This window comes from Columba livia, chromosome 3, assembly GCF_036013475.1.
Source record: "Columba livia isolate bColLiv1 breed racing homer chromosome 3, bColLiv1.pat.W.v2, whole genome shotgun sequence".
Classification (NCBI taxonomy): Eukaryota; Metazoa; Chordata; class Aves; order Columbiformes; family Columbidae; genus Columba; species Columba livia.
Genome location: NC_088604.1, coordinates 67,255,589 through 67,277,354, shown reverse-complemented (window position 1 = coordinate 67,277,354; position 21,766 = coordinate 67,255,589). Strand labels below are relative to the sequence as shown.

Genomic DNA, 21,766 nt, shown 5'->3' with positions numbered 1-21,766 from the left:
TACAGCCGCTGCTGTTGTCCCTGCCAGTTACTGACAGACACAGGTTTCGGGAGGGTAAAAGTTGCGTCTCCGTCCTCCCTGGATTTCTTTGGAACTTCAGCTCTGGGACCCCGAGAGTAGGGCTCCGACTTACGGGATATAAATCCTTAAATAAAAATAATTCTTCAAGCTCTCTGTAGGGCTGGTCATGATCTGCTCACTGTCCCTCTCAGAAGTAAGAAGTATTTGGGGAAAGCATAAATCAAGTATATGGTAGAGAGCAGACACGCAGATATGCTGTAAAGGTGATACAAATCACACTTAAAAAATTCTCTATGCTCTTAACTTTAAATTTCCTTTTTACCTCTGGGTAACTGAGCAATCAGGGAATGCATTTTAGTATAGAATTAACTGCAGTTTTTGCTCTTGGCAGGGTCTGTCACTTAGAATTTTCTTCCCTGAAAAGGCTGCCATTTATATTTTTCTTCAAAAGTAGTCCTAAAAAACCTGACCACTTTTTGATTTTTAGGTTGTGGTGGTGGGGTTTTTTTGGTTTGTTATTGTTTTTTAATTATTATTTGTTGTCCACTGCTTTAAAGGCACAAAAACTTACTTTTAAGACCTTGCATTTATTTAAAAAAAATAGAAGATATTTGATAATTTCCTCTCAGTAATAAAATTTGGATCCTCTCCTCAGATCCTTTGCATATTTCACAATTAAAGACAGACTGCCCCAAATCCTCACAAAAGTTATTGATACTCTGCATCGACATAAAAACGAATTCTTTGAAGAACATGGCGAGGTAAGAGTAAGGTCTCTTTGGCTAGGATTTCCTGCCTTCCCCCCACTGTCCCACCACCAACCCCTGAGACCCCTTCTCTGCCTTGTTTTTACTGGTTTCTTACTGCAATCATTATTTGTCTGTCTTAATCTTTTAGTCTGTTGTGGAGGTTTTTTGTTTGTGGTTGGTTGGTTGGTATGGTTTGTGGGTTTGTGTGTGTTTTGTTTTTTCTTCTCTCTTCTTTATCATCTCTTTCTTGTAGCTATTTTTCATTAATTTCATAACTCATCTTTCTGTCAAACTTTTTTCTGATCTATCTGTTCTGCAACTGCATTGGTTTTCCAGGTTTTTATGCTAATGCAGTGTTTAATAGACTGTAGCATCTTCTGAAGATGGCAGTGTTTCAATATTCTGTTCTCCTCTGATAAGCAAAATGTCTAATCTAAAAAGAAGTCCCAGAAGCAATTTATTTTAGGATGTTAGGTGTAAAGGGAGCTTCATTCACCAAAATGTGTTTGGTCAACTCAGGCTCTGATTTGTCAGGGACTTGTATTTGGCAATTAAAACTTATCACTTATTTATTTCATGAAAAATTGACCTGTGTCTTTACAGGAATAAATGTTCAGAATAGGAACTTTTGTTCTTCACTTATTTCAGAAGGGTGTTGAAGCAGAGAAGAGAGCTATATCTTTGCTTTCCAAACTGCGGAATGAGCTGCAAACAGACAAACCAGTGACTCCTCTAGAAGATGAGCTGCCTGATGCTGCACTGTGGAACCAACACCTAGACTACCAACGAAATTTGTCAAATGGAAACGGAGAACCAAGTTGGTTTCAGTCCCCTTGGTTGTATGTAGAGTGTTATATGTATCGAAGAATTCAGGCAGCGTTAGCACAGAAGTAAGTACTTGCTAGTTGGGGATATTACTCTGCAAAACGTTATTCTTTCATCTTTCTTATTTTTAATTTAGGAGAAAGGAAGACAGCAGGGGAATAAGATGAAGGAAAATCTTAGGCTTCTACCATATTTCTTTTTCCTTACCTCACACCTCAGATTTAAAATTAATACTTCTTTCATGCTGCAGAATTTGAAGCTTATTAGGTCCTTTTATGCTTCAGTTTCTGTGACTTGGTCTACACAAAAACTCTTAAGCTTGACTATATAGTTTGACCTTGCAGACTAGAGTGCATTGAGATCTGAAAGTTATTTAGCATTTCTATAAGGCTTGTTAGTCCAGAATTATCTCTTAAGATGTCTATTAGCCTAAAACACAGAGTGAGAGAGACCCTAATTTGTTGGGCATTCTGACTTGTTTTGCTGTGCGAAATCTGAAGTTACTCTTTGAGAACTGTTTTTTATAGCAGTAGTCCTGGCTTAAGCAGCCCCTGTTGTTCAGTCTACACTATCTTAGATACAGCAGTGTTTGCAGACCGTATGTTGCACCAAATTTTGGGAGCTGATCCTGGTTAAAAATAACTTGGCAGGAAAAACTTGTTGTGCTGGTATTGTGGAGAGGTGCCAGTACAATGCAGTGGGGTAGGAATGAGCAGTTTAAGTTCCCACTGCTGCCAAAAAAAAATTGAAAGCTCCTTGTGTACTGGATTTGCACTTAATATTACAGGGACGCAAACACAGTAGTGGGACTTTGTTTCTACCTGTATATTGTGTAATTTGAACTCTTGTAGCAAAAACTTCAAATATGAGATGGATCTTCTGGACTGCACTTAAAAAATTGAGCAGATACTTTTCATTAGTAAGTTTTAAGTCTCTATTATTTAGCTGCTTTTAAGTATGTGCTTTGATGGAGGTTCAATCATTTGTCATAAGGTGTACCTGCAAGTATGTCTCTTATAATAGATGAGTCTATATTTCTTATATATGTGAAGAATTGAATTGTTTTGTCATGTTCATCATGTTAATTTTCTAAAGTCCCAGTTAAAAACTTGCATAAGAAGAACTATAAGAGACTTCAGTATGGGAGGTACACTTCTGCACACACAGATGTGCTTAAAATTGGCCCAGCAATTTACTACATTAGTTCACTTGTATGTTACAGTTTTAATTCTCTGTGTATGAAGACTGGAGTTCAAAATTGTGACTGTATTTGCAGTTCCTAGGATTATTGTGACTGAACACTTGTTCACTTTCAGACTATATTGCTGGAAATATGAAGGTGTCTTGTAAACTGTTTGTTTCAGTGAGAGGATATCAGGCTGTTACTGAGATGTGTGAAAATCGAGTGTGACAGAATAGAAGTGGAAACTCTAACGAGGGCCCATAGTAGGGCCTAAAAAACCTGAGCTTTCAGCTTGCATTTTCAGGTGTGTTTTATGTGCTGTCATGGAAAATGTAGCAAGTATGTTAATATATTTGTTTTCCTATTTTTAGCCCACCTATTGACAACTTCGACGTTTTTAATGAAGGAAAGGTTCAAAATTTCTTTGAATCCCAAGAGGCTGTTATCGCCTTATGCACTTACTTTCAGGAACTTCTTAAAAACATCAAGGATCTAGATGAAAAGCAACTTCAGGAGGAACTTTTTAAGCTATTGCAGGTAAACTAGTATCGCTTAACATAAGGATTTAAATTATCTCCTCCATGTAACAAAAAAAACCTTGAGGTTGTAAAGAATCTGAATTTCATGTTGAAATGAAAATATAGATCTTCTGTTTCTAAAAATGCGATAAAATCCTGACAGCCAATACTGTATTGCTGCTACTCTGGAAATTTTAAGATTTTGGTTATTTCTTTTAAAGATGACATTTTCATTATATTGCTGGTCTTCATCGTGTATTTGAAAACCGAGCTTATTCTCCATCAAAACCAGCATCTCTAAAACATTTCAAGTCAAGTTTCAGGTGGCCTTTTTGTTATTTAACTATAAAATTTTAAAACAGTTCATTTTATTGATACTCTAAAAATGTTCAGACTTCTTTAGAAAAAATTTAGAAGTCAGTCTGGGCCAGAAGTAGTTTAAAAGCTTTATCACTGCATTTTTGTTGTAAAATAACATCTTTGGGCAGAATACGAAGTATCATGGGATTACAAATAAGTCCATTAGCTTGCAACAGTGTGCACCAAGTATTTGATGAATCTTTGAAGACCTTATTAGCATGTACCTAAAATACAAGTTCTTGGCTGCATGTAATAATAAACCTGCTTTTGTAACTCCACTAATAGTTTCTGGAATTACAGTATGGAGAATATTTGTGTTGTAAGCTTTGTGATCAGTGTATTTATGTTGATCTAAGTCTTTCATCTTTGTAACTTCTGATGCACATTTCTGATGCCTGCATAAATACACCAAGCATTGCTCGTTTTCTGCCACAAATCTTGTCTATATGAAGATTTCTGTACAAGTAGTTGAATTTTATTAAAGCTTGGAGGAAAAGGTGGAGTTAGAATGTTCATATCCCTAAAATAAAAACAAACAAAATATTTAGTGTATGTGGACTTCAGAATATAACTATAATGAGACTTAGCAAATGTATTTGTTTTTTCCTCCTTCTAGGTGTCATTGTGGGGCAATAAGTGTGACCTTTCTTTTTCAGCTGGTGAAGGCAGCTCTCAGAAATCTAGTCCTTTACTATCCCTGGAGAACTTGATACCTTACATCTTAGTGAATGATATGGAAAAACTTTGGTCACTACTTGTAAATGCCAAAAAAAGAAATGCGGAAAAAAGTAATGTTAGAGTTGACATAATCCTGGACAATGCTGGATTTGAACTTGTAACTGATTTTGTGTTGGCTGACTTCCTGTTATCATCAAAGCTCGCTGATGAAGTCCATTTTCATGGAAAAAGTATTCCATGGTATGTGTCAGATACCACAAAGCGTGATTTTAACTGGACTATTAAACAACTGCAGTCAGCCAATCATATGTGGATGTCTAGATGTGGGATAAACTGGGAGGGCAATTTGAAAAAGGGAGTTTGGGTTTACCGTGATCACATGTTTTGGACTTTGCCACATGACTTTTCCAGTATGGCTGAAGTTGCTCCTGACTTGTATGCTGATCTACAGAAGTCAAGCTTGCTTCTTTTCAAAGGCGACTTAAACTATAGAAAATTAACAGGAGATAAAAAATGGGAATATACTGTTCCGTTTCATCAAGCCTTGAACAAGTTTCGTCCTGCGCCTCTCTGTAGTTTGAGAACACTGAAATCTGACACTCAGGTTGGCCTAAAACCTGGACAAGGTGAACAAATTCAGGCGTCTGAACCTGAATGGATGATAAGTGGAAAATACGGGGTAGTTCAGTTTGCTGCTGCTCTCTAATTAAATGGTTCTGAAAGACAGATTCAGTCTGAGTTTTAACTACTTGCTCTGTTCCATGCTTGGTTTCAGCAAAGATTCTTTTTTGCTTGCACTTTTTCCTCCCAAGTGACTAGTTGTTTTTGTTACACAAAAGACTTCAGAGTTGTGCAAATGTTTACAAACTGTCTGTGTATACATAAATCAATCTGCATTTCAGTATATTTTGTTTTCCTAATGCTTAATTTCAGCAACTGTTAACAATGAATGTTTAGTTGTCCACATTTTTTTCTTCATCAGTTGGTATGAAAGTTTATGGCTAACGCTTCAGAAACCATTTCCTCAATCCCACATTGGTGTGTATTTACTTCTTTCAGGATAATTTGTGCTCGATGTGCTGTGCATTGCATGAAAGTTAATATTGTAGAGAATGGACAAATTAAATGCAGGTAGATTCTTTGCAACCCATTGCAGGATCATATTTTAAAACTGTTGAAAATTGAGCTGACTTCTGCCAAGACTTTATTACGTAAATTGCTTTTTACTTGCTTCTCGTGTCCATGCACAAATAACTTTTAATGTTTTGAATATAGTTTGCTGTACATTAAGAAAAGAGTTTTTGAGTGACACCTTGTAAATAATAATTTAGAATTTGAAAATGAAACTTTAATTTTAAAATACAAGTGGATGTTGCTAGCCGGTTTGCCTGTAAGAGGGAGTTGTCCCATCTGGTAGGAAGATTAGTGGGATAAAAGACAATCTCATACTGTTTATCTAAGAACCTCTACCAATAAAAGCCACAACATCCCCCCCCTCCCCCCTCCCCCGCAACAAACAAACCAAACTCAACCAGTTACATTAATTGGATCTTAGATTTAACATGGATTTGTTTTAAAGGTGGTTTGTCAGCAGTGTTTGTGCTTGAAGCATTGCCGCTTCCTTTCATTGTAATAGTTCTCTTTATTTGTCTTTTTTTTTTTTTAAGGATGGTGCCATAATTTTAATTGGGGAAATACAACCCCAGCTGCACTGAGAAGTATATGCTAGAGAAGCATCTGCCACACAGGTTGCTGCTAATTGCAGTTGTTAGATGCCTGTTTCTTCTACCCTGCTCTCAAATTACTCAGAATTTGTGGGAAAATTTGGGGACATTTTAGTGTTTTTTTTTCCAGAGTGAAGTGAAATGAAAGTGGAAATGTGTCATGCATTTATAAAGAAAAAAATAAAAATAGATTCTGTCAAGTGTTAAAGTACTTTTATGGATTGAAATAGGTCCTTTGATAAGGGACTGATGTAGTGCCCATGATAATCATAGGTTTGTTAGAAAACAGTGGCAAAATTACCCACAGAGTCTGACCGGGTTATGCCCTTGTCTAGAGCTGCTAAAATGAGGTGAACTTGCTCCTGGTAGCCACCGTAGCTGTATTATGGAAAACAGGAGTAGCCAGTGGAGAAAATTCCATTTTACATACATTTTACACAGTGAAAAGGAGGGCCTAGAAGTGGCCTTATTTAAATATGTTCTTGAACTGGTGCTATGGCAAGGGAATTAGAGCGGCTGTGTGGTAGAAAGTAGACTTAGAAAGAGTTTTGCACTTACGGTTAACCGAAAGGTAAGCTTTGGCAGACCTAAGGAAGTGGGAGAGGGAAGATGGGGCAGTATTTTGTACCTAATTCAGGCTTTGAAAATGGAACTGGGTTCCTCTTCTGGTCAGTGAACTCACTGGCAAATTATGTCTTCTGAAGTTGAAAGAATCAAATGCTGCTTATTGTGTTCATACAATAAAGATATATACAGTGGATAAATATGCTCCAGCTGTTGGTGACTTTGATTATTTGTGTTTGTGTTCTTCATACATCTGAAAGTGTATTAATATTTTAAAGTTGCATGGTCAAGTATTCAAAAATGAAGATGCTAGCAATTTCAGGAGGCAATGTCATATTGTAGGTAGGGTTCTACTTTAGAGACCTTGCTTTAGTGTTGTCTCCTTTTTATCTCTGGCTTAGTACTGCTAAGGTATGAATTCATGTTCATCCTTAGGCACCTGATTAAGCTGCATAAATCAGAAATCCAATCAAGAGAGCTGAAGCTGTCTTTGACTGGAGAGAGCTCAAGGGGACTCCATCTTTAGTGCTCTGATCAAGTACATAAATGACATGATGAATCTGGGCACTGGAGCCTCAATTTCTCATCTCTGAAAATGCTGTTAAACTTGTTTCAAATGCAGTTTGAAGCAACAACCTTGAGCCAAGAACAGAGTTACAGAAGTTATGGAATATGTGGTTTCCATTCTCATTTACATACAGAAAATTCAATTAGGAGCAGATGTTTAGGAACCTGCAGACCTATCAATTTTTGAGTGCACTGACTAGTGGAATTGGGCTTTCATAGCTCAGGTAAGTTTTAGCATCTTTCTTCAACACTAGGCTCATTCAAGGAAGGGAAAGATTGTAGTAACTTTATTATTGTTTTCTGTTTAAAAACTGGAGTTACATAATTAGGAACATAGATTCAAGAGATTCTGCATCATTCTTCGCTTTAAAAGGCTGAGGACATCCTGTCCATGTATTTTCTGTAACATAAAATGAAGAATCTCAATCATCCATGAAAATGACTCCTTGAAATTATTTTTTAACTAAAAATGCTGAAGTAACCCTTCCTAAGTTGTTATTTCCTGCCCTGGTTAAGGAAAAAGAAACACTGAGTCATTTTGAGAACTACCTGTAGTATTTAGCAAATAAGCCTAAAGCATTTTAAAGTGTTGGCATCCTGTAATAAGATACTTACTCAAAGACCTTGAGTGGGTATTGCAACCCCTTAAAACAGCCCAATTATTTTCAGAGTGCTATAAGAAACTTCTGCTTTTTTTAATCATTTTTTTTCTTGCCTCTTTTATTGTTTCTCTCGCTACAGTACCTCAGTTTCAGCATTTTTTTAAAGCCAAATATCTTACTGTAGATCTATAAAAGTTACAGCTGTAAAAGTATTCTCTCTCCATCACCCAGGGTGTATAAGTGGCTGAAGTAAAGCTCTTGAACCAGCCGTGGCACTGCAGGACTAGCGATGGGGAAGTGCACTCAAGCGCAGGCTTAAGAAAGTTAGGATGGAGTTTCACAATTGCTTAATCTGCATGCTGCTCTGGTAATGTGACGGATTAGGCTGTAGTCAGATGCTGTACAAATCCAGGATGATATTTTTGTCCAAATTTGCAGAGGATTTTAGAACTTGCATCAGATTTTTTGCTTGTTATATATAAGATTGCCAGTACAATTTTAACCTGTCAAAAATACTGAATAGATTTGAATTGCAGAATGTGTTTACACTGGATCAGCATTTTGCGCCATGTGGTGGTAGCAGCTTTGATCCAGTACTGCGAGTCTTGTGTTTGAAATTATAAACACTTCTGGTTGGGCTCCCTTGTCATCAGCATAGTATTTGAGGTACCTCACGTAACAGAACAGTCACAGACATAGAAGAGAAAAAGAAAAAGGGTCAGGAATGTTATCCTTCTAAAACTATTAAGGCTTTGTATTAATTGAAATTTGTATTACTTTGGAATAAACTTTGGTTTGGGAACAGAATTAATCTGGCAACTCGGGATTGCCTGGGCCTTTCTCTCTGAGCTGTATGGAGACGGCGTGGGTGCGCAGTTCTACTTTGGCCAAGCTCCCGGCTCTTTTCCTCTGGCTGCTTTCTTGCCTGGCTCCTTTGGACAGTTCAGCACCATGCACCCAGGTCCCTCCTCCCGTTTTTATACCCTCTCTGCCACATGGTGTTGCTTCTGCCCTGAGGATGAAGTGGAAACGTGCCACCAGGGAGCTGACGTCCCCTCATGCACTGACAGTGATTTTGTCTTTCCCCACATGCTCCCTGAAATGGAGGCAGGTGGCTCCTGCCACCCATGCTGCACGGCCTCAGTCCCACACAGGTCTCCATTTCCCCTGGTCTGTGCCCAGCACTGCTTCCTCACATTAAGTGGGTTTTCTCCTTTCCTTATGAGTTTAGTGGCAGATTTTAGCTGAGGTATGGCGTTGTCTAGCTCTATCCTTTAGCAATGTAGCATGTTACATAGGGTGAAGGTCCACACTAGCACCCCTCTGCTTTGGCAGGGGTCTTCTCTGTCCTTGGCAGTAGCAGTGAAATGGCAGCAGGCACACAGAGAAAACAGCAAAAGAAAACAAACAAGACAAACCAGTGTTTTCCCTAGCTTTTCCATTTGCTTCTTCAGAAAACATGATTAAGTCAGTGTTCCTGGGAAAGGTGAGATACTTTTTGACTTGCGAGCGAGTACAGAAATGGTGCCAGAGCGTGCCGTCCCCAGAGGTGCTGGGCAGGACTGACTGAGCAGCTCAGGGTCTTCAAAGCAAACCATGTGCAGCACTAACACATCTGAAGATTTAACTTGGTTTTACTGCTAGCTGCAGGTTATCTCTTCCCATGTTTATCTACTTTACTGGGAAGGAGGGGTGAGGAGGAAGTCCCCTTTCAGCTGGAGGCATTTTAGCAGTAATCAAGGCAACCAGGTTGCTCTGGGAGGAGAAACTCTGCCTGAGTAAGAGTCTGCTGCTGTTCAAATTACATCTGCTCTGCTTGCCTGTTTTGACTTTTTTGGGGGGAAAACGTTGAGGTAATTTTTTCAGGTTTATCAGGTTTTGTTGTGTAATGTTATTTTGAAATGAAGGCTGTTCATCTTCAGCCATTGAGCACTGTTACCCATTCCCCTAACCAGGGAACCCCATTGCGACCGTCCGTGTCCGCTCCGTCCCCGCCGCCCGGGCAGGGAGAGCACAGGCCGCGCCGCCCGCTTGCCGTTGCTAGGGGGACGGCGGCACCGCGGCGGCCGCCATGAGCGGCTCCAGGGCCGGCAGCGCCGGGCCCCGCGCGGCCTCCACCGTCCCCCGGCTGGCTGGCAGGGGCAGCAGCGCGGCGGCGGAGGTACCACGGGGCGCTGGGCAGAGGCCGGGCCCGCCGGCGGCTTCTGTGGCCGAGAGGCTGCGGCCCGCCCCGGCACCGCGTCCCCGAGAGACAGCGCGGGGGAAGGCAGACGGCAGGCGGGGAGCGGCTGCGGCCGCTGCGCTTGGCGGGCTGCCGGCCGCTGGGTGGGGCCGCGCCGCTGCAGCGCTCCCCTGAGAGCCCCCCGGCTGCCCCGGCGCCCAGCACAGGGCGATAGCTGGGCGGTAGCAGCGGGATGCAGGGGAAGACAGAAAGGGCAGAGGGGTGGGGTTTGGGTTGGTTTGTTTGGGGCTCTTTGTTTTGTTTTTGTTTTGTTGTTTTGGGCGGGGCTCTCTCCCTCTCCCCCCTTTCCTTTCCCTGTTAGAGAATTTGGAAAAACAGTCTCCAGTATCTTCCTGTCGGTTGTTTCTGTGAGGGTGACCGACACTGAGGCTGACTGTAAACCCCCTTGTGAGTTCTCTTGTCAATGTTAAATTTAATTTTACCTTTTTTTTTTGAAAAAAACTTCTTAGGCTGCAGAGCTTTACCTGGTGGTAGGGGTGGGCTTCAGTTGTAGATCAGTGAACTTCAGCTGATCCTTGTAGCTTATCTGTACAAATTCAAGGACAAGGGGTTTTTTAAGTGTTGCAAAAGGGAGGATTTTTCATGAAGTAGGAATGTATAGTTATCTAGGAATTTATTCTTTATATCTCTTCTTCCTTTGAAACCAGTTTGCTGGCTTTGGTGTGAATTTAAGGGAGATGCTCCAGGATATTGCCTGAAAGGATCAAATTCTTTTGTACTAACTTTATCAGAAAACTTGTAACAGTTTTGTATTCCAAAGAGAAAACAATTTATTATTGGGTGAACAGTTCAGTATCTCCTTAGTAGCTGAATGTCAGTTTTGTAATTATGTTATATTGTTCTGAGACAAAAAATACAGAATTTTGGTAGTTTGCAATGGCAAAATCAACTGCCATTATATTAACTACAACTGTTTTGACCCAGTTACAAAGTTTTTGTTAGCACTGTCTATTTACAGAGTTTGCAGTAGCCTGTTCCACATCCTACCAACCTGAAATCATTTGTGAAGGTTGCTGTCATGACGCAGAAGCACATTAAAACCTGTGCATTTATAAAATGTGGGTTGCAGATGGCAAATCAAACTACAGCACTAATCACTCTTGATTGTGTGTATACCCAGACACTTAAATGTATATAAAATATTTGCCTTTCATTGTCTGAATTCAAGTATATTAGGCACTGTAGGAAAATTACAAGAGTGTTGGTATGGCATGCTGGTCTATTTTTTTTTAAGCTTTCTTTCAAGCTATTCTCTTAAAAAAGTAATTTTAACTCTATTCAGCACTGATAAAGTAAAAGCAGTAGAACAATTGCCTTGCAAAAATCCCTACATAAGTTCTTAATTTTGTCACATTTTTATCCTAAATTTTGCTTAGCAATTACCAATTTTAGTATTTTGAGACTAGACACAGCAGCTACTTCATGTTATTAATTTTGGAAAAGCTGTGAGACAAAGTGTAAGGGGAGATCCAAATTCCTTAATTTAGCCACACAGACAAAGGATGAAGTAAAACAAAAAACATATCAAGTAGTATTTACAGTAGGTGATGTGTCTCTCTAAGTGCCTTGAGATAAATGCTGTATTTCATCATGTCAAATGCATCTGTTAAATTTAGATGCAAAATCACCTCATCATAACAGAGAGGAAAATGAAAGATGAAAAAGCTTTAATTGCTGCTTGTAGTAGTAGAAGGTAAGACAAAAATTTTGGTTGTCATGAAACTCTTTTTTGGCCCCATTAATCAAGCTTGAAATTGGTGTCTTCAGTAGATGAACCAGACCAGAGAGTGACTTTTATCTTTCAGTAATACCTTTCAATGATTACTGCAAAAGGAGGAGGGCAGTGCTAAGCAGTACCTTCTGAAAGGAATTTAGAAAATCTCTTTGGTAATTTATTTGAGCTGTTGGGAAGACTTTACATAGTTTTACGTGTTTCTGGAACAGTACGCTGGTGCACAAAAGCTCCACAGGCGTATAATAACAACAGCAAAAGCACTTTTCAGAATTGCACTCACAAGAAGAGCAAGCAATGAGTCAGGCCTAGTTACAGGCAGCAATCAGAGAGGGGAAAGAGGGCTTCACCAGGTGGGATGTGATCAAAAGTCATTGCATATGTCTGGTATTTTATAATGTGAAAGAGAAAGTGGCAGAACTGAAATGATTTTGAAATGTTACAGATTTTGAAATTGATTTTATTAAGGCATTATCAATACAAACATTTTGAGATGTCTGATCGGCAAATTGAGCAAAATATTATCTAGAAAGATATCAACCTTACCCAAACCCAAAATATCCATACAAGATGGTTAAATTGTGACCAGTTGGTTTTCTGGTTGTTGTGGGGTTTTTGTGTTTTGTTTGTTTGTTTGTTTTTTCCTTTTTTTCCTCCACATTACTCCAATTCATGTTAGTCTGTTTTCACATGAGATAACAAAAACTGACTTTCTGTGTACCGGTGGCTCACCCTTCTCACGCTCACTGGTGCACGTAGCTGCTGTGGCCATTCTGAAGTGATGTGCGTGCTGGCTGCTGCTACCAAGCAAAATCTGCAGTAGCCAAGTGCTACCTGCCTTCCCTCCATTTGGCTCCGAAATGTCTCTCTAAAAACTGTCAAGCACCCAATTTTAATGTAACTTGTAGTTATTGTTATAAAAATTTGCTTTTTATCCTGCAGGTTTTATGAAAAAATGGTATCCTAAAACTCGCCTGTCTTTACCCTAGGATAGATTGTTTTGCAAAATAAAATAAAAATTGAATATTCCCTGCATGGAGAAGTAGGATATTATTTTATTTTTATATCAATTTATACAAGGCAGTTTTGAAAGTGGCCTTTTTAGAACATGTTTTGATGGTTTAATCAGAAAATTAAGCTAATTAGCTTCTAGATGGCAACAAAGTTTTAAGATTTTCTAGCTGTTGATAGAAAAGTTACAATCAAAGCATAATGTTTAAGCTCTATTATCGAGCAGTTCAGCCCATACAAAATGAATTCCTCTTCATCCCCATTGTCCTCCCATGGATGCAATAACAGGTTTGAGGTCTAACATTTCCATGGAATTTCTTAGGGAGATAAATTCTGCATGGAAATTTTTCAACTGTACATTCTTCCCAGTACTTCATTCTGGTTTCAGCGGCATTACATTTGTAGAAATTAGAACAGTTTTTATGCACATATGCAGCCATGAATATTAACTTGTCTTAGGAAGAAATATTACAGATTTAGGATGTTTCTTTTTGTTTCTTTTCAGAATATGAACTGTTGTGACACTGAGATTCATAGAAATCATTGAATAGCTGACTGAGTCCAACCAGCATACTAAGTCCTGTACCAATATGTAGGTAAAAAGGGCCTGCTAGTTAACATCTGAGGAGAAAAAAAGTGTAGTTCAGTTGAGATAGATCATGTGCTTATTGCTCAGATTTTCAAAAATTTATCAGTGTAGAAGAGTTGCAGGGTAAAAGGAGAGATGAAATAAAATCTTGGAGCACATGAAAAGCAGTGTCAAAAGGAAGCGATAACTGCACAAAGCCTGACTGTGCAGCTAAACCAGTGAACGTAACCCAGAGAAGTCAAAGTTATAACGTATGTTTTAGTTAGATGTGAGTTTAAATATCATAGAAGCCATCATAGCTTGTAGCCCACTAGGCAAGCGTTCCTATGCCCTGCTTTGCTGACAGTAACCTATGACATAGTTTAGTAAAGCAGGTCTGTGAGAAATTAATGTCATGTGTCGTCATATTGCAAATCTATTTAATTTTCAACTTTCCCCCCCTCTCCCTCATGTGTTCTGTAGAAGCAAAGGAAGGATGGAGTTTACAAAGGTTTGTGAGTCATTATTTTTGGTATCCCAACCCATGTGCTTAGGTGCTCTGGAAAGGGGAAGAAGAAATCCCTACCCTGAGCAGAGTCTGTCCCTTATTTATGGGCAAGAGGCGATGCATTGGCACGGCACTTGGGGGAATGGTCAGTGCGTAAATGCTTACTGAGGGCTTTCTGTTTCAATAGAGATTTTCTTTTTTTAATGTGCATTTTGGGAAAGAGGAGGCAGTGGTAGAAGCCTTTGCCAGGGTTGAAATAAGAAATGTAGCAGGGAAGAGAAGCCGACAAGATCAGAATGGGAGTGAGTGACTTGAATGGTTGGCCAGTTTCAAAGTAAATGGTGAAGTGTAGAAGTATTGAATGTTGTTGAAGTTCTGTTGTTTCTGAACTGGGTGAAGTTTGCCAACTACAGGCTGGATTCCAGGGAGGTGAAAGTAGTTATTTGGTTAAAAATGAAAACAAAAAAACCCACAATAACAACAATGGCCTTATTTTGTTGATTTTCTCAATAATGCCTATTGCTATTAAAGCCAAAGTTCCAAGTAGATATTACTCTCAAGTACTGTAAATATAGGTTTAGCTTTTGTTTAGCATTTTAAGTGAAATGAAAACTTCATGTTCTTGCAGGTAAATAGAAAGGGAGCAAAAAAAAAAACAATAATGTGCATGGGAAAAAGACCCAAAGCCTAGATTATTTAGAGGTGATTGAGTGTTAATTTATTAAGGCTTCTCCTGTCTACTGCCTCTTTTAACACTTTTTCCATTCTATTGTCTTAACAGTAGTCAGTGTAAACTACACAGTAGTCATAAAACATTACAAATCTGAATTTTTCCAGAGATAAAAAAGTGTCACATCTACATTACAAATGTTACCCCTAAGTGTAGAGTCATGTCCAATTAATTGCATTGTTATAGGTATGATTAATAATTAGACAAAAGTATGATAGTCATACCAACTTTCCTATCATGATGTCACCATGTATGATTAGCTTTGTACTTACTAAGGCACTGGAGGATGCGGAGATTTGCTTCTGTAAATCTCCCTAAAACTGTAAATGAATGAGATGGTAATTCCCATTGACTTGCGCACCTGGCTTCATTTAAAACTCTTTTAAATCTTTCTGGATGTGTATCCACATCTTCAAAGTGCTCAGTGTTTCAGAAGTTCCAGCTGTAAAGGGTTTTCCTGTGTTGGTTATTGCTGCTGAACAGGGGGCTTCCTTCTTCAGCTACGCTCTGAAATTTTTGTATTTCATCAGTTCTGAAATGTATTCCTTCTTTCTGTGCAGTCAAAAGTGGTTGTGTTTCTTTAGGGAAGAAAAGGAAAATGTACATAAATACAGTAATATAAATATAATAATACACATAATTAATATACACAGTGTTACTGTTCACAAGCTCCAGCCGTGGTTTTGGAGCCCTGGTTTATTGCAGAATGGGAAAAAAAGAGTGCCTCTTCACATCAAAGAATTTCATGTGGCTTGCAACGTACAACAAATGGAGTAAAGCAACAAGGAAGACAGAGTAGCGAAATGATGAGACATGCCTTCCCTCACTCCCTTGCAATGGTGATAAAGTGTTGAGAAAATTAGGAGCCCTTTTATCTCATAGATTGTGTGTGATGTTGCACGTGGCCATGAGCTGGACTGTATCTGTCAGTCAGGCTCAGTGAGAGTGACAGCTCCTTTGTGAAAGAGCACAGCCAAGTGTCTTTGAGGGGGACAAATGCAATTAAACTTGATGGATCTAATCCAGTGTGGACTAGTGCATCGAAGAAAGATTAAATACAAGAGTTCACAATGTTGTAGAAACTAATCTGAGGTAATTTATCTTTTGCCACGGTCCAAATTAATAGTGTTGCCTAATTACCCAGGAATTTTTGTGTGCATTTCTCGGTAGAGGCTTATTTTATAGATGTTCAGCTATTTGAGAAGTTTCCCCCCCGTCCCCCCCCCATTTAGAATGGGTAGGAGCTGCTCTTGTAATTTATCTCAGCCGAAAAACAATGCTGATGTAAAAGAGCATGAAGTACAGATGTCTCTGTTTCCATTGGAATATCTTGTTTTGACAACAGTCATTAGCTGGGGGAGATTTGCATTTTGTAATGCATACCTAAATGCACTAGGATTGCAGTTTTGTTTCAGTCCTGTGTGGGAGCTGATGGAATAAAAATGTCCTGTCCTCTGCTTTGTGTGCTTTCAGCATCATCTAAACACAATTCTGTTCTGAAGATGTTAATTTTCATCATTTTTAGTCACCATCGATTGTCTAATGAAGCTCCTATCAAGATCTCAGGTCTGAATTTCCATATTGAAAGATTTAAGTAACAAAGGCCAAGAAATGCAATGTGTTTCTGCTCTACTGTAGAAGAGCAGAACCACACAAACATGAGGAAGCTTGCTATAAAGACTCTAAAAGGCACAACTAAAAGAATTGTACAAGTGGTGTGAAGAAGACTGTGCTAGAAGCACAGAGCTGGTGCTTGCTGTTTTCCAGAAGGGTGTGAAAAAGGGTGAAAGGAAGTTGGTGTGGGGATAGAAAAGCATCATTCAGACACCTGAAGCTATGTCCAAGTGAATGAGTTCAAAAGGATCTGTAGCCTTGGCAGGTTAGAAGTAAAAGCACGAACAGGCAAGCCAAAAAATGTGACTTGGAGGAGCAGGTAGGGGTATGTGAGTAGGCATGGACTCTTCAACCTGGTAGGGAGACTCTGGAGGTGAGCTATGATAGAAATTTGCGAAATCATGAGTGGCATGGAGAAGATTGATAGCCATTGCGCCTTTTTTCACCATTTCTTCCAAAATAAAAATGAGGGTCTGCGTGCAATGTAACTGAAGTTTAAAAGCCAAAGTGGTTCTTTGCTTAAGAGACACCTGAGGTCTCTCTTTGGGTTAAAGTTTATGTGGGCAGAAGGAATGACTGGATAAGTTTGTAGAAGAGGGACCTTCAGAATGTTGCTAAATACATAGAAAGTGCTGGAAATAACCTGAGCTGAGAACAGTGGGAGACAATGGGATTGATGAGGGGTTATATCTTACATGCTGATATACGTTAGCACTGATATTGGTGACTGAACTTGCAGATGAAAGTGGCGCTTGGTAGAAAAGAGACTGTTTATCCTATTTTTCAGTAAGGGTCAGTTACTCTGGGAATAGCGTATTTGGAATAAATGTCCTTGAGCAGCTTAATCAAACAAAAATGTTCAAAAAATGAGACATCTAATGGTTTTGTTTTCCTGCTGTCTTCCCAGGAATCTCTTGATCATGGTTTTTTGGATGTTCCTGTCACTAGAGAGCAGATGAATCGCTATCGAGCTGCAGCTGAAACTGCTCAAAGTGAACTTGCAGCACTTTCAGTGAAGTATGATTGTGCCCAGTCAGAGGTACATTTGAAAATACTTCCAAATAATTTTCCAAGCCTGAGAATTCTCTACAGTCACTTCCTGCAGAGAATAGAAAGTCCAAAACTTATTGCTTTTGATACACAACTTTTGTTTCTCATAACATTCTTTTTAGAATTTCCATGAGATTTTTACTCTACTTGCTTCTGTGTTCAGGAACTGACTATGATTTTATATTTGAAAGACTTAAAGCACTCTAGCTTCTTATCCTCATCTAAATTCAATCTTTTCTAATGAAACCTGAAATTTAATATTTCTAAACTATGATTTCTAAACTATTTCTAAACTATATTTCTAAACTATGATTGTATAAATGTTCTTATAGGTGTCCTCCAGTTGTTGCTGGTGAGTTAAGATATAACTACCCTTCTTCTCCCATTTCTCCATGTTATTCAAGTTACAGCTCCCCAAATTTGCTTTGCTTTCACCACAGGTTGATTGTAATTAGAAAGGCTGAAGAACACATCTGCATCCTTTTCTGCTGTCCCTGCTGTGCAGGTGGTACTTCTCAGGAGAGGATTTATTAAACGATACTTTTTAGAGTTTCCATGTTTTCACAAGTAATATTTTCTTTTTTAGCATATGACTGAATAAGGTTGATTTGATCCAATTCAGCGATGTGGGCGGTGGTCAGTTTTAAAGGGGAATCAAATTTGCCTTTAGGAGACATGAAATGCTTACATTAGTTTACATACATAGATTTAGGTGTATATATTCATAAATATATATAGATACATCAAGTTCAATAGGAACTTGTGAACATTCATGCAACAAGTTGTTTAAACGTCTGTAAATTTTACAGATGTGTATTTCTATTGTACATTGTAAAGTGCTTTGTGATATAGTTGCATAGCACTTGAACATTAAAAAAGGCTCTGTCAATTAAATAAAATTTCTTTAAATGTGGATAGCTGAATATGGGAAACAACAAGAGCATGTACTATTACAGGAGTAGGAATTGTTAATAGACTATCCAGCTGGAACTACGGGGATAAGTGTCCATTGGCTGAACTTGAAGTTGACCAGTTAGTTGATCCTGAAGTTACTGCTGAAGTCTCCTACATGTAATGGCTATCAAGGTTAAGTATTTAAATTTCAATTTTAAAAAGTCATACAGAGTCTCATGTTCTCATAGAAATAATTTGTTACTGGAAATGCTGAACAGCTTTATTGGCAGCCTGACTGACTGATTTATAGATTCTTTCAGCACTGTGCTTGCAAAAGTGAAAGAACAGTCAAGAAACTAGCTGTTCATGTGCTTGTTAATAAAGACCTTCATGACCCAGCTGAGGTCAGAGCCCTGTTCTGCTGAGTGCTCTGTAAAATTCATGATATGGGATTATTCTTGCTTTTTCTGCTATTGGAACTGACCACAAAGAAAATGGATGGAGGAAAAAAATATCATATTTTGCAGATAGGGAGTTGAACCACAGAGGAATTTTAAGGTTGCGAATGCTTTAAGTGACCATAGCTTGGTCCAGCTGCCAAGCAAAGCAATCCTGTTGTTCCTTCAGCTGCTCATTTCCTTCCCCACACTGCCCCATCCTGTGTCTTGGCACAGATGTATGTGTAGTTTTATGGTGCACTGTGTTGGTAACTGATGCAACTGAAAAATAAACCTGTCCTTCTGTGTTGTTCTTTAGCCAAGTTGGTTTCCCAATCTTATTTTACCTCATAGCCATGTAAGTGCTTCTGTTAGCCCAAAGAGAGTGGAGTGTGGAAATGAAGCCCATGAACCTGGGGAAAGGCTGAGCTTCTTTTCTCAAAATCAGCCTTTTCTCTGTGGCATGGCCAGCTCCCCTTCCTCCTCCTCTGTAGAAAGAGAATTCTTCTCTGTCAGCTGTGTTAGTTGTTTGTGGAGAAGTCAGACAAATACCAGAGCTGCTGTGGGGGAGAGGACAGGTGTGCTGACCTGGGAGCAGGAGAAACGAGACCTCTCTTTTGCAAGGCTGTCACCGTTCAGTCATCTCACTGGCCTCCTAGAAACTCTGAGTATCTTGGGTTTGGTCGCACTGGAAGGCTCTGACAGAGCCATGAATTTCTTGACATCCTGATTTGCAGCTTAAAGTTTTAAATATTTATTGTCTTAAAATGTTTACCACAAGTTAAAAGCCATAGCACATGTCATAAAGAGCAGTTAATGTGGCTTAATTATTTGCCTGTTAATTTTATGTAGTGAGAGATAAATGCTTTGGATTGCATCTCGCTTCTCATGATTGAAATTGTCAGGAATGCTGAAACATGTCTTAACACTTCTTGTGACAAAAAAAAAAATCCACTTTAAATCACTTGTTCTTTTTAACACCATAAAACACACTGAAATTTTATGTGCCTGGTGTATCTGACTCAAGCCCAGTCTTTTAGAGAAGCCTGTAGCAGAAATAGTTCAACAGAAAATGGTAATTTTAACTAAGAGAAAAAGCTGAAAGGAAAACAACTGAATTCCCTGAATTGTTGGGAAGCTCTAGTATCATCTCTGGAACCGGTCATTCACATTTGGCAGTGATGTCCCTCCTCCCACCCTATCTTAAAAGTCTCTCTTGCTGTTTCTGTGCAAGTCCAGCTATATTTGGTTGGATTATTTGTCCAAAAAAATAACTATTCGCATAAGTTGACAAGAGGTTGCCTACAGCACAACTCTCCAAAAATTTATTTGCCTCTGAATATGCTGCGAATCATCAAAAGGCTCCACCCTTGTAAACCAGGATACTTTGCTGTCACAACTCCCCACAGCTATAGATTATCTGTGGAATTGTGCACCAGAACTGGGAGCAGGGAGGAGGCAGGTGAAAAAGAGGGAATATTGGTGCTAATGACTCTATTGTAATACAGATGTGCAAGGGAGATGAGTTAAGGCTGTGCAGCAGAACTTAAGGTGGGCTCTTCCTAAATTCTGAGTTTGTAAATAGATTTATCTTCCTGTAAGAGTTTATTTTGAAAAGCTGTATTGTACTACACAACAGCAGCTTTTTGTTTTACAACCCCTTTCTTCTATTGCTTTTTCTTAGTTATGTGAAAATAAAATTGCATACCTCCACTCAGTCTTGTAGTGATAGAAGACTCTTAGTCTTTTGTTCCAAAATGTGTTTCTTGTCACATTATTAAACTTGTAATGCAGTCACGTATTTCAGCCTGGGCAAAGTTATTCCTAGTGTGTTTTTTTTGTAATGAGTTTTCTCCTTGTCTGTCTATAGATTCTTGAACTCAGGTCCAGAATTGTCTCTAAAGAAGCCTCTTTTCAAGAGCTGAAGGCTGAAGCTGAAAGCTACAAGGAAAACAATGCTAGGCAGATGTCTCGCCTCCTGTCTCTGCAAACCCGAATTCAGGAGATGGAGGAAGAGGCATGTGTCCTCACCTCTTCTAAAAACCAAGCTGAGGTGACAGCTCAAGCAGTGTCCAAGGAAAACTGGGAGCTGAAGGAGAAACTTCATGAGCAAAATGCCAAACTTAAGTAAGATTCATGTGAGATGAGATACGATTTTTGTTTGGGATGACAGAGTGCTGCAGTTGTCAATGCAGAAGAATATGTTGGCAGACAGACTTTCTGGCAGATCTGAATTCTGTTACAGCGCCTTGCACAGCTGTTGTAGCTAAGCATGTGGAGGGTATTGGAATTTGAATTTTGGTTGAGCTGTTAGCCCATAAATGGGGTTGTTAGGGTTTTGTCCTTTGGAGGAGAAATGATGATATAAGTCACTTTGGTGTAACGAATGAGCACAGAGGGCTGTTTGACTGGGCACAGTAGAAACAATAGGTGTATTTTCCTCATTCAGGTACTGCCCTGGATGCCACTTTTGTAGCACAGTTATGATGGGCAGTACCTGTAACTATGGTCTAGTGCCCTGGTTTATCCTTATCATGTGGTGATGTTCACCCATCACTTGAACAGGCTGCGTGGGCTGTGCAGCGGTGAGTCACTGTCCTGCTGCACCACTCCTGTCTCTTCCCCTCTTCTGTGTCACAGCTGGAACCGGAACAGTGTGAAGTGAATTTCCTCCTTAGTGTAAAGATGTCTGTTAGGAGCAGTACAATAAAGCAAATATGGTATAATTCCTAGCTAGTAGTATTCTAGAGAGAGCATGTTAATATCTGTTCAGCTTTCAGTAATGTTAGCTTTGTCTGACTTTCCTTCTGCTTTCTTCTGGACATTGCTGTGTAGTGTGTGTTTGGTGTAGGTGTTTTTTTGTTTGTTTTGGGGGTTTTTTGTGTGTGTGTTTTTTACATGCATACTTATAGCATGAAACTTTTAACACAAGATAGTATCCTCATCTATACTGTTCTTGCCATAGTCTGTCAGAACACTGATCTATCAGTTCTGCACAACTGCTAATACTTCAGGTCTGTGGGATTGGAAACTGACAGCAATGTTGATCATAAACAAAATTTATTGATGTGAGAATGTTCTGAACTCTAAAATTCCAAAATCAGTGTCAGACACAGTATATTAATAAACACCTTATAGACTTTCATAATATGTTGGGTTTTTTTGGTTTTTTTCCACCATTACAAGGCT

The 21,766-nt window shown here is 39.1% G+C and overlaps 1 protein-coding gene across 8 annotated transcripts in view; it reads left to right on the top strand.

Annotated features, from left to right (window-relative positions):
- LOC102095271 (damage-control phosphatase ARMT1) overlaps nucleotides 1-21,766 on the top strand; it is a 51,455-nt gene that overhangs the window by 495 nt on the left and 29,194 nt on the right. Inside the window, exons 2-7 of one of the 8 annotated variants that reach the window (XM_065057417.1) lie at nucleotides 677-782; nucleotides 1,419-1,660; nucleotides 3,150-3,315; nucleotides 4,273-5,013; nucleotides 17,104-17,235; nucleotides 20,448-20,704. In XM_065057417.1, coding sequence (XP_064913489.1) covers nucleotides 677-782; nucleotides 1,419-1,660; nucleotides 3,150-3,315; nucleotides 4,273-5,013; nucleotides 17,104-17,235; nucleotides 20,448-20,704 — 1,644 coding nt within the window. Of the gene's footprint in view, nucleotides 1-265; nucleotides 285-676; nucleotides 783-1,373; nucleotides 1,661-3,149; nucleotides 3,316-4,272; nucleotides 6,823-9,798; nucleotides 9,953-12,861; nucleotides 13,877-16,055; nucleotides 16,149-17,103; nucleotides 17,236-20,447; nucleotides 20,705-21,766 lie in introns of those variants that run through there. The other 7 variants (XM_065057415.1, XM_065057413.1, XM_065057412.1 and 4 more) reach the window with 7 other exon arrangements.